The 13,591-nt window shown below is 36.8% G+C and overlaps 1 protein-coding gene across 4 annotated transcripts in view; it reads right to left on the reverse strand.

Annotated features, from left to right (window-relative positions):
• LOC106459322 overlaps positions 1 to 10,851 on the reverse strand; it is a 124,490-nt gene extending 113,639 nt beyond the window's left edge. For 2 of the 4 annotated variants that reach the window (XM_022385972.1, XM_022385966.1), the window contains exon 1: positions 10,285 to 10,527. In XM_022385972.1, the coding sequence (XP_022241680.1) occupies positions 10,285 to 10,383 (99 nt within the window). In that variant the 5' untranslated portion in view covers positions 10,384 to 10,527. Of the gene's footprint in view, positions 1 to 10,067; positions 10,528 to 10,820 lie in introns of those variants that run through there. The other 2 variants (XM_022385987.1, XM_022385978.1) reach the window with 2 other exon arrangements.
• Positions 10,852 to 13,591: the final 2,740 nt, after the last annotated feature.

The following is a 13,591-nucleotide window of genomic DNA, read 5'->3' on the forward strand; positions in this document are numbered from 1 at the left end:
GTAATATATAATTAAACATAAGAGAGAACTATGAACAAATCCTGAAAGAGAGGATGTGACAGGTGGGTGCGGCAGGAGGGCTCAGATTTTCTATTTGCTAGCTCTGTAACCAAACAAAATAAAAATTATGGTTTGTCTGAGAAATGATGATTGTATACATTTAATTTACTACATTTTGGAGAAGTGGTGGATAAAATAGAGAGGAGAAGATACCTAGAGAAAATGTGTCATGTGTGTCACACTAGGGAAAAATCAGGATTTTTTTAAATATTGCCTTAAAGAATTAAGAACTCAAACTTGTATACTATTAAAATATGGATTATTAGCTAAGATTTTAAGCTATACTAATTGGTATAACGTAAACAAAAGTAGTTTAATAAAATTTTGAAGGTAAGACACTAAAACTTTGTATCATGCGCAGTAAAGGATATCCATGGCAATAAGGTTAACAAAAGCTTTCTGAAAATACAAGTAAACCAAATCCACTACTTTACCCTCAAACAGATAGTGACATCCTCAAAAAAGTTGATAGTTAAAATTCTAATACACTGACTTTACATACATTTTCTTAAACTGACACTTAACTCTGGATGTACATTGTAACAGACTATGTGGTCTTACCTTTAACATTTTGACATGTTTGTGTACATACCTTATGATTACGAAATCATCTCAAACTAAGAATTTGATAAGATAAGAGTGTATGGTAAGCCCTATTAAGGTGTCAGCATCTTATAGGTATGAAAAAAAAAATTAATGTATATTTCACCCTGAAGTTAACATTTTCTTAAATTGAAAATGCATTTCCAATAATACTTACTTCCTCTCACACTAAAGCTATTACTCGACTGGCAGGGTTTCCTTCCTTTGTCCAGCTAAGCATTGGTCTGAATTTATTTCGCTTACTCCAGTCTTTTATTCCTCAATTAACTGCCCTTGGTGATACCTGTCACATGATACTCTCCACCCACATCAATGCACCCTCTATCCTGGTACTCTATATAAGCACCTCATTCAGGTTATCACAGGCCTGCGATATATTGTATTGGTTTTAATAACGGATTTTCCATAATTCAGCTACGCATATTTCAAATATAACATTCTTTTTTTTTTTCTCTCGTGTAAGGATTTTTTGACAAATTGAGAAGGAAAAAAATCTCTTGCATAGATAAAATTACTATTTCATTTACCAAAATGAACATTTCTTATTATTGTTTGTTAACAAAAATACAAAAAAACTGAAGAAAAAAAAAGAACAATGATGTTAAATGATTATGCATCCTCATCTATCCCGATTTTTTAGTCTCAAAACTATGTATTGTGGTTTTTATTTGATGTATTGCATCTGGAGCATCTTGTGTCAATGACCAGCAGTAATCAGCCATCATTCTGATGTTCCACCTTCCCTTATACCTCCTCTCCATTTCTCTGATGTCTTGATGAAACTTTTCCCCTTGTTCTTCGATAACAGCTCTGAGATTTTCAGGGAAATAGTCAATGTGTGAGTGTAAAAAATTAACTTTCAAGCTCATATTACAACCCAACTCTTTGAATTTATAAAGCATGTTATGGACAATATTTTTTTGTAATTTGGGTCTTTGTTGTTTCCTAAAAATTTGTCAATAACATCTTTAAAGGCAATCCACACTTCTTTTTCAACTTTCCTCATTGTTTTTTCAAACTGTTCATCCAAAGTTAATTTCCTAATCTGAGGCCCAACAAAAATCCCTTCTTTAAGTTTCACTTCTGAAAGAGTTGGGAATTGCCCACATAGATACTTGAAACAGTCGCTATCTTTGTCTCAGGTCTTTACAAACTGCTTCATTAAGCCCAGTTTTATGTAAAATGAACTTTTTTGTACCAACCAAACATTCACGTTCAATGTTTTTCGATCCTGGTATCAGGCTGACTGTGAGTGGCCATTGCTTCTTTATCCAGTGATGATGTCATGCTCTACTGTCCCATTCACACAAAAAACATAGAACCTTTGTATAACCAGATTATTGACCCAACAACATACAAAGGACTTTTAAGTCTCCACAAAGTAGCCAACCATGTTCTTTGTATTTGATTAAGAAGTTCGAGATTTTTGTATGTTTCCTTCAAATGAACAGAATCAGATGCATATATGTTACCATTGTGAAGGAGAACATCTTTTAGACTTCTTTTGGAAGAAACTGTGAACAATCACCACTCACTTGGTTCATAGACTACAGCTCCTAGCACTGATATTAATTCAGCAATATCGTTGCAATAAACCAATGAACTTTCTTGACAAAAGTATGGTAAAAACTCTTTCTCACAATTTCTGTACCAGTAAAATGATGTCTCTGGAGAAAGTAAGAAAGTAAATCTCTTAAAAATCTTTTGGAAGGCCCAAATCTCTCACCAAATCATTAAGTTCACCTTGTGTGAAAAGTTGTCATTCATCAGACATTTCATGTTGAAAACAATCACTATAATTATTTCTATTGACATCAGATTCAGAAACAAATGAAACTGTATCAAGATGTACAGGTACATCAGACCCATGAGGAATAGGTCATATAGTAGAATGAAGGTTCAGATAAGAAATTTCCTTTTTATTTTGAGTGTTGTAGCCTTACATGTTACATGTGCAAAAAATAGTAGCCATCTCTGTGGTTTCTAGGCTAATGCAAGACCACTGGAATTCCAAAAGACAAAGACTTTTTCTTACTTTTAATCCATTGTCTCAACTCTTTGACACAAATGGTGTAAGCTTTGTGTGGAGCCCATAATTTGTCTTGGTCCCAAAGTTTTATTCCTAAATACCTGTAATATTCTTTTTAACAGATTCTGTAATGTTTTGCCTTTGTTTCTTTACAACAAATATACCATAAATATAACAGAATATGTTAGGGTCATTTATAAAACCTCTTGTTGCCATAGTGATGAATAAATAATATTGAAAAGAAAAAATTATGTCAAAGTGCACACACAAACAAATACTCTCCAGAAATGACAAGTCATGCGGCCTGTTAACCATTTATACTCTAGCAGCGTGTTTCTCGTGGGTTCTGAAGGATCGATATGACTCTCACATCACGATTGGTTTAGAGAAATCTATAGCCAGAGGTTGTCAACATCTTAAGAATAACAAAATGTGACCCAATTTCAATGAAAATGATTCACTTATGTAAAAGTACATATGACGTTTTGTGAAAAATCTGTACGTGATGGAGAATAATGGATATCATTTTTGGATTCAACATACAGGAATTACTGTAGAACACAAAAAACTTTCAAGACAATAAAACCTTTGCAAGCCTGGGTAATGTTATTACATTTTTGAGACTGACAAATTCTGCAGTTTCTAAAACCAGCTCTTAGTGGGGAGGATGGGTGGGAGAGTACGAGTGGAGACAAGTGTTATTGGAAATACATTTTCAATCTAGAAAAATGTTAACTTCCAATACATACATACCTCTGCTCCCACTTATAGCTAGAATCCCACAGTGAGAAGGTGGAGGGGCCTGTGAGGGTGTTATCCATACAGAAAGCATCTGCATTGATGATGGGTGTGTCAGTAGAAGATTGGCACCCTATTGGGGAACCGCACTACATCCAGAACAGGTATGCTTGTCACCCTGAAATTAATTCCTGTATCATGGGTGGAATTGTATATGAGTGATCATCACTATAGGCCAGCCCCAACCAGATAGCCTAGGTTTCACTAATCAGTGTTGGAATTAAGGGGGTCTTGGTCCCTATATCCCACGTTGGTTGGCATTTTTCTTACCAACATCTGGGAGGTAGGTGGGTTCCCAACTTCACCCTCTTCTCCAAGAGTGGTGAAATTCACTTGAACACACTACAGGAATAACCTCTGTCCAATACCCCAATGACTGGAAACTGGGTGTGGTAAGGACTCACTAGTTCCACTTGTAAAATCTGGGGGGTAATGCTCATTAGGAAGTCCTTGGGAATAGTGCTCTGGAAATAGAGCAATAGGTAAACCAAGTTCCCTAAACTTTTAAAAGCACCAATTTATTTAATCTTATGATTGGCAGGGATGGGCAGGTCCCCTTGTGCTTTACTCATGGTAATCCATGAGTAACAGTCTAGCATAGTACAGTAATACCACCCTGTCAGCCTCTAGGGGTTATATGGAACACCCCATTTCTACAGAGCCTGTTGAAATGTAGATAAAGTATATTGTGTTAGTGGTTGCTAGTGTGGAATTGGATTGATAACAGCACATCTGACTGGGCAACACTCACCACAGAGTGAGACCCTGTGAAAACGAGGTAAGGGATCCTGAAAGGTAAAGAAGAGATAAGAGTAGCAATGAAAATACACCTCTATATACTATAGTGGATCTGGTTAAGATAGCTACAGAGGTAGTCAAAAACCCTCAGTAGAAGACACTACCAGATCATGCAAATAATGTGAGATAAAAGTATTTGTGAAGGTCCACATACCAGTGAGTAATTCAACTGGGCCACTAAGGGCACAGAAATGTAATGAACCTGATGAGACGTGATTTGCAGAAATCTCCTCACCTTCACAGAAAGCCGAGAATAAGTGATATGGTTCAATTTCGTACCAACCTCATCAGTGTAACCAGGGATAAATCCTGGGAAACTGAAGAATTCCAATGAATAAAAAGTCGTTGTCTAGCATCTCTAAAGGCATTAGTGTGGGCAACATAACACTTCAAGACCCTCACTGGACATAACAAATAATCGAGATCTGATCAATCATAGAAGTGGGAAATAGTGATAAGATGAATAAGTGAAAAGGATTTATCCCCTTCCCTGGTTGCCAGTGTCTTAGGGAATAAGAACCAGTCTGAGGATGTAAATAGAATGATAAAGCATCATGTGTGCAATCCACTTAAACCATTCTGACCAGCGATGTCTGTAGGTCAGCAGCAACAAAAATGAAAAGTTCAGGAAAAGTTGATATATGGTACATGAGGCTGAGGTCTCAAACTCATGTTGAGAAAGAGCATGTAATGCCACCTTAATATACCAGTTAGTAACTGAAACTAATTTGGGACGAAGGACCCAAAATGACATGAGAAAGCTGGAGAGTACTGGGAACTCAAAAAATCTGTCTCGAGTATTGATAGGTAGTCGATAAGGCTGCCTAATACAGGATGATTGTGAAAGATGCAAAACCCTAGTCAAAGAGCCAGGTCAAAAATAGAGTTATAGCTGGCACTTCTAATCGAAGTGGGTTCAATCTTATCTCTCTACACCATAGCCTACCTGTGTGCCATTTCTATTGATAAATGTTCATTGTGGGACTAAGCAAAGATTGAGACAGATACATGGCAACCTTAGCAATTAAACCCCAACATCATGTGAAGAACTGCATAACCTTCATGCTTGAAGCCTGAGCTTCTGGATAGCTTGGTGTACAATATCAGATCATGGCTACCTCAACAGAGATGGTCAAAGTGGAAGTGGAGGAGGTGGGCTCTCCTGAAGATATCGCAAAAGCCAAAACTACAGTTTAGCTGCCAACCTGGTACTATCATCAGGACCCAATAATGGATTGTAACAAGTCATAGCTAGGACCTTGGATAACACATGAATAGGTGAGAAGACCTAGATGTGTAATCCCATCCCATCCTGACAGAATGCATCTATTAGCAAAGCCCAAGGGTGAGGTCCTAGAGAACAAACTGCCAGTAGTTGGGTGTTCCAATGAGTGGCCAACACACCAATCATCAACACTTTGAAATGAAAGCTAATCCAACAGAAAAACCTCGTGATGTAGTATCCATTCTGTTGGGAAAATCTGTTTGGGCCAAAGAATTGATCTGCCACTGTAATCATCATCCATGGAACATGGCAAGATAGTAGAGTGATATGATAGGAGCGGTCCCAAGAAATAAGATCCAAGATTCAGAAACAAAGAGCCCTGGACCAAGTGTCTCTTGACGGGAAATGCAAGACCCTACCGTGGAATTGTCAAAGTGGGGGCTTGGCGACTGTCCCCTTAATAAGCCCAGACTACGAGAAATCGCCCTTTTAACAGGAAGAAGGTATAAAACATTGTGTAGGGGAAGCCTTGTTGTCCAAGCATAGACCCTGGAATTTCCGACTGTTCTGATCTAACCACCCCTTGAGATCAAAGAGAATGATTCTAAATAAAGAAACTTGGGAATCCAGTAAATCACTGTTAATGATCCATTGGTCATATAAAGACCATTGAAGGTATCTTTTATGCACTCTTCCCTAAAGAATGAGGGATTTCAGTGATACCCACATTCCCAAAAGAGAATAACCATCAACGCAGTGGCAGAAGGAGAGGTGAATAACAGTCAAACTTCCTATTCTATAGATTAGAGCTGGATGGGAGTCAGCTGAACCCTACTGAGATACATGATGAAAAAGACACCATACTGATGATATATGGTGTTGGAGCAAGAATAGATGTCTCAGCTTTGATAATGAAGCCTGCCTTGGTTGTTTCTGAAAGTAGAATCTGGTTGCAACGTTCTGTTAATTGACAAGATGGTGCCAGCAGTAACTAGTTGTCCATGGAATGGTGTATGCACAGGCCTAAGTAAAGGAGGTGACAATAAAAAATTCATACGATTCAGCTGAATACATGGTGCCAATGCTAGTCCAAAGGTAAAAGCCGTGAAATGCAGTACCTGACCCTTGTGCACAAAATGTGACAGGACACCACCACTATGGAAATGTGCAGATAGGAGTCGACGACACTGAACAATGCCATCCACAATCTAAGTAAAAAATGGCAACTGAGAGTGAGGAATGACTCGCTTGTTAACTTTGGAGGATCTAGGAATTGATATAAATGAGAAAGATCAATGACTGGATGCCAATCTCCTGTCTTCTTGGGCCCAACAAACAGATGGGAAGAAAACTCCAGAAGAACTGCCACAACTCTCTCCACTGCCCCTAAACCAACATAACTCTGATAGCCCTATAACGCAGTTCAGAAATCCAAGTACTTGCGGGAGGCAGAAACACTACGGGTTGGGTGGATAATGGTGGTGAAGATGTGAACTGAATGATTAATCCTGACTCAAGGTCCTGAGGATAGTTGAGACTCCAAAAACAACAGGAATGAATGTGTAAGCTATGTGCATGCTAACAATGGTCCCAACTCGTCATCAATGGATGTGATAATTCTGAGTCTTCCAACGAAGTTTAGAGGGATAATAAATAATTCAGCACTGTATGTAGGGTGAGATGAATCCTAGAAAGTTGTGATCTATTCAGGTTAACTATAAACTCTGCTCCAGAACCCCAAATTACCAGGAGCAGATATATTATTTGAGAGTCAGAATATGCTTCTACCTTGCAGTGGTAGCTAAAGTCTAATAACCATGGCAGACAAGGCATTGCTGTCCCTTCATGTTACTGAGCAATAAACCTCCCAGCATGAACCACAATATCAGGAGGGAGAATTAAGTATTTGCTCCCAGCACTTTCAGCCAGCAAGGAAGGTGCAGGCTCAAAAGCAACTGGGGAAAGGCCCAAAACACCATCAAACCAAATATACATCTCCATCTCACTATGAAAAATATCTGACAGTCTCAACTAAGAGTGACTCCCCTCCCAATTGTTGAGACCCAATTTGCCTCCATGCCAGAAATAATCCGGAAATTCATGCCACATATCAGCTCGCCAAATGAGAATTGGTAATACAGAGAACACTTAAAAATATCTCCAATGATTGTAGTACAGGAAAACCTGTTAGTGAATGCTTTGTTGAGAAAAAGTGATAATATTATTTGAATGAGATGCTTATATACAGTACCAGGATAGAGGGCACATTGACATAAGTGGAGAGTGCCACATGATAGATATCACCAAGGACAATTAAGTGGGGAATAAAAGACTGGATCAAACAAGAAAAATTCAGACCAATGCTTAGATGGGCAAAGGAAGAAAACCCTGGCAGTCAAGTAATAGCTGTAGTGTGATAAGGGGTAAGTATGTTTTGGAAGTAGATAATGTTGATTTAACAATTGGTTACTGCATTATGGTATCACATTCTATCATATAAAATGGTATTATTTCCTCTAGTACAATTTTAAGTTTCACACTTCTTTACATTCCAGTACACTATGTCATTTATCATAGAATCACTGCAAAAAGGACACATCCTTGATGCAAAAAAAAATTAAGTCAGTGAAAAAAAAACTCCTTAAATGTGCTAATTACACTGAAAATATTATGTTGATGTGTACATCAAATAATGCAAGGTATATAGAATTTTCCAATAACTTCATGCCAAACAAGATTCCAGTTCTTTACTGGCCACACTATGCACATTTTACTTTAACATGCATCTCTGTACTAACTCCTTGGTCCTTCTTTAGTTTTAAGAAAATTATGACCTGTTACAGAATCAGTGAAAAACAGCTATCAAAATTTTGACATTAACTTGTTTCTACTAAAATGCTGGTTTTTACATTTCATTCCTCATAAAAAAGTGAAGAGCTTGGAAATAAAATACAAGTTAATGTATTCTCGCTACCTGAATTTAAGTAATTTCTAAAATCCTGAGGCAGGTGGGCCTACATGTCCAAATGTTAAAGGTAAGGCCTTAAGTATAACTTGTGAGGTGGTATTACTTCATTTTTCATAAATTATTATTAGAATTAATTGTAATATTATTCTTACAGAGACAAAGTGATTGACATTGGGTGGTAATGAGGTCTTTGTCATGGTAACTATGGTTGGATGTAAATCAGCCTGTTGCTCTATAAATATAAGTTTATTGTATGCTTTATCGACAGCCAATAATAGCCCACCCTTAATTTTAATGTCATCTTATGGTAGAAAATAGAAGTAGAACAAAAGACTGATAAGCAAATGCTCAAAAATAAGGAACTGTATATTGAATATTGCTTACGAGTTGGTTAAATATAAAGGTATTGCACTATTAAGTAAATTTTGTGATAACTTATGAATTATGCCTTTTCTTCCTAGAAATATTTTTTCAAGGTTATAATATTGAGTTAAAAGTCTGAAATTGTGTCACTTGTGAAAGTCCTAGCCAAGTAATTTGGAATTATAAGTATATTCTGCTTAACTAGCCAAGTAATTTGGAATTATAAGTATATTCTGCTTAACTTGTGAAAGTTCTAATATATATATATTACTTGGAACTAAAAGCAAGAAAAACATCAATGGTATTGGATGGATCTAGCAAGGTATGTGTCATTCTAATTTCTTTCAACCTTGACACTTTGACTATAGCACTGTGCAAATCAGCAGTTTTCCCTCTGACAGTGACAAGTTACAGTGAGAAAGAAGGTGATTGGGTTGATACTTTATTTTTTTTACACACTAGGGAAGTTTAACATCAATGAAAGTGCTGACTTTCCTAAACTCCTCTAACATGTAAATAAAGTATTAATACATTCACCTTCTTTCTAGCTTCAAGTTGTAACTTGTCATTGTTTTCGTAAGTCCCAACACTGTGCACAGTAGCAGTTTCCACTCTCAAGTTTCTGACAAGGACAGCTTTCGGCCAGTCACTGTACTGTCTGTAGTGTCAGAGAGTGGACACTAATAACTTGCAGTGTGTCAGGGTATAAAAAGCAAAACTAAAAACCCTTACAATTTACACTTAAGCTTACAGTTACAGTGTCAAGTTACATGTTTCAGTCAAAAAGATGACTGGACTGACAAACTACCAATATATCATTAATTTACAAAGAGTAAATGACTATTATGTTGCTGTTAGGCTAAAAACAATGTAATTATGGCTAAATAAATTATACAATTTATACTTATAAGTTATAGATCCATGATCATCAATGTCAGAATTACACATAAATGTCATAATAAAGGCAAATTGTTTTTATTTTAACATATTAACTATGCTTCATGTCATGAAGATATGCAGTCTAACTTCTAACTCTATAAGTAGTAATGTAAACTTTAAAGTATTAACATTTGTAAATTGTAATGACAGTAATGTTTAGATTCAATTTAAAAATTTTAGGCAGGTTTTTCTTATGAAAATTTCAAATTGTCACAAAAACCAAGAAAAATATATGTAGAAATGTAATAATAATAAGTAAACTTCAAATTAAGGTCTAAGCTTACCGAAAACGCTGCAGAAAACAGCGCTAGTCTACTGACTCAGTGACTGCCTAGTCTATTGAAATGATGGACATGAACAAAGATTCGCCTATCCTGATTATCGAAGTCACACTCAATTTAGTCAATACATACACGCTGCCTTACTAAGTTACTATGCACATTGTAAATGCCATGGTTCACACGGTTTCGACTATTTTTTAGCTTCGACTTGTGTTCTCACCTGACCTTCCTTTGCTCCTGTAACACTTAAAGTAGTTTGAGCATTAGCTGCAACCCAAGCTTCTGCAACTGTTTCCATTGCACATTGAAAATCCATCATTTGACGCCAAGAATACCAAGTAACATTATATTACAATACCATTCCCGATACCACACTTACTTCAGCACAAATGTATTTATAATATATCAATCATAATTCACATTAGGAACTACTTTAAATTAAGTTTAATGACTGAATAGCTTGCATTTAGCCCTCCGACGTAAAAAGTATGAAAAATAATATATTTAGAAAATCGAAAACTATACAAAAATTATAAAATTATTAGAACTAAATTTTTGTAAATTACTTATCCAAAATAAATTTTGGAGAAATCCAATAACATAAATTGTGCATGGATTAAGTAAAGAATAATCTATGTATAAAATATTAGATGTAATATTAAGTTTAGAAATTAAGATAAATATTATGCTGCACAGTGAAGTTTCAGTCAAACAATGAATTTGATGTGTACATTTAAATATTTACTAATTGCTTACAAGTATTCTTGATTTTGTTTTCCAGTATCAAGAAGCTATCCCTAACTTCGAGTTCGACTAGTGTATGTATTGATTATGGTTGAATTTAAATGAAGTTTCATTGGTACTAAAAATTAAAATATACTGTCGTAACTATTTATATTTTGTCAGTCTGCAATTTTGAGTCGTGTATAATTTATCGTTGAGATTTATAATAATCCCATCAAAAACCCGTCAATATTACTTAAGTTTCTAGCATAAATAATAACATTAGAACTTTGTTTTCATGTAGTGCTTATTATCTACAGATAAAATAATACCATATGCAAAGTGCTCGTCTGTGATATACAGACATATCGTACGTTTTATAACTACTTTAAAGAAATATAAATGTTTCAGTTTTAGTTTAGTTAGTTTCTATACAGTTTTGATATAAACACGTGATCCAGAAACTTGAGATTACCTTGTTCTATTATAAGGCTAAAAATTCAAGGTACTTGTGTAAATAAACGGTTTTATAATTAAATTTTTAAACTTTGTTCTTAAGACGTTGATCATTTAAGTGTTTTAATTACCTCGTTCTAGTTGCATTGTTTTCTGTGATAACTAATATCTATACTACTGGAGAAGATATTGTAGTAACATATAGTATCTGGGTTGAAAATATTAGTATGTATATACTATCCTTTCCTGACAGAGATTGACTTTGTCTGAAAAATACTACCGACGAATGAGGTGACGCTGTCGACTACAAAAAGTAACTGAGTTTAATTTAGCTGTTGAATTCAAGCGCTCTTTCTTAGTTTAGTTATACTTGGTTTTCATCGTCACTAGTTCAGCATCTCAGCAAAGTACTGACATCGAGGATCATCAGGCGTCTGCTGAACTATTGGTTGAAGTCAACAGCCCACCCATCTTTGCTGATCTGTAAAGCATGGATAATATCAATGCCACTGACTCATCTGTTCATATGTGAAGCAAATGCTTCATTCTTCCCATCTTGTTGGATAGACGAGTAGAAACATAGATTTTGGTGGCAGTTGGTAATTCATGGGTGTACATTATTGTGTTTGCATGTACCCTGGCATGCTGTGGCAGGTACACCATAGGAGGAACTGAATAGTCTGGCCATCTCACTGGAATTCAATGTAACGGCTAAGGCCCATTAAGAAGGTTGGGAAACAGCCTTTCTCACTGGCCTTGTCCACCACAGTCGAAGCACTGAGTGGGCCATCAATCAGGGGAGTTGCCAATACAACAGTCCCTGAAAGTTTCCTTGGTGTCTGGCTCAGAGTGGTCACTTCATACTACATGGCTATCTATACAGCTTCCAAGAGGATCACTATGTCTCTCAACTCCAGATATTGTCTCATGAGTTCATTGGGCATATTTGCCAACAAGTATGTTCTTTTGATCTGCTGAAGCCATTGCTAGGTAGTCCTTCCCATGCAAACGGCGCAGATCTTCTGCATGGGTGGCTAGTCTATCAGCACCTATCTTCCTTGCTAGCTTTTAACTCGGCTTGACAGATCATACAATTTCCCACATGGTCAAAATGGCAGCATAGCTTGTAGATGATAGTTGTCCAGTAACCTTGTTCTTACTCATCTAAGTAGTCGATTGCATTAAGGGCTGAACTGTTTAAACTTAGAATCAGACATTTCCCAACCAGCTCCTCAGTCCATCCATTCCAAACAGCTACCTGCTTGAAATAATTTAGAAACCAGTCTAGGTCCTCTTGTGCCATTTCCTTGAACAAGAAGGGCATGATCTGTCTGCCTTCGCTCACAGTGCTCTGTATTCCAGGTCCAAACCTTTTATACTCCTGAATAGGGCTGGGAGTAGTTGCCACCAATGTCCTTAGTTCTGGATAGAAACCACTCACACAGACAACAACACCCCAAGAGTTTGTCAGTCCCTGGCCTAGTGCTACAGGGCAATGTGCCATTCTTGGCAGCTCATCATACAATCCTGTATGACCCCAAGTGTCTGGAGCTGTCGTCGAGATTATGGGTTTCCTCACCCTATGGGTCATAAGTTTACATAATGGGTACTAATTGCCCCACCTGCATGGGTGACAAGTCTGGCTGGCAGACATTGTTCAACAATGGCACATCTAACATCTGTCCACCACTGACCAACAGTTTTGACCAGAGTTGAGGCTGCAGTGCTCTGGCTGGTAATGGCCTGGGAGTTTGATAGAGATCTCCCCAAGTGGTCTTGAACTCTTTGGGTGCCAAACATTCTAAAAGACCTCAGTTGTTTGAGTTTCCCTCTCACTGAGGTTGATCCTCAGAAGCACTGGGTACTCTAGACACAGCATACCTCCCAGACTCAGTAGCTGAAGGTTAACCAACATTAGGGACCTTTGCAGCATTGGCAAATGTACTATAGCCAGGAGAGAACTTTTCCTAGACACAATTCCTCTCCTGTGTGACCACTTCTCTCTACTCAAGAATTTTTTCTCTCGGTTCCTGTGTACTTTTTATGTTCAGAAAAGTCAATTTATTTCTTAATAGAAGCATTTCTTAAAACTCTTTAAAACTTGAGAGGTTAAGTAAAAACTAGTATGCTCATTATCAATCAAAAATGTTTTCAATAAATCCTGTTTGGCATGGAACCAAAATTTCCCTTATAGTTCTATTTGTGGTACTTTGGGTTAAACCAGTTCCCTAGAAGTATAAGAGAAGTTGTGCTCTACAAGAACAGCAGATTTATACACGAAATGAGGAGTGTGATCTATAGTTGACAACTTAAACTGAGTTTCTTTGTGTGTGAGTAATAAAAAACTG

This window comes from Limulus polyphemus, unplaced genomic scaffold (assembly GCF_000517525.1).
Source record: "Limulus polyphemus unplaced genomic scaffold, Limulus_polyphemus-2.1.2 Scaffold27, whole genome shotgun sequence".
In the NCBI taxonomy this organism is placed as follows: Eukaryota; Metazoa; Arthropoda; class Merostomata; order Xiphosura; family Limulidae; genus Limulus; species Limulus polyphemus.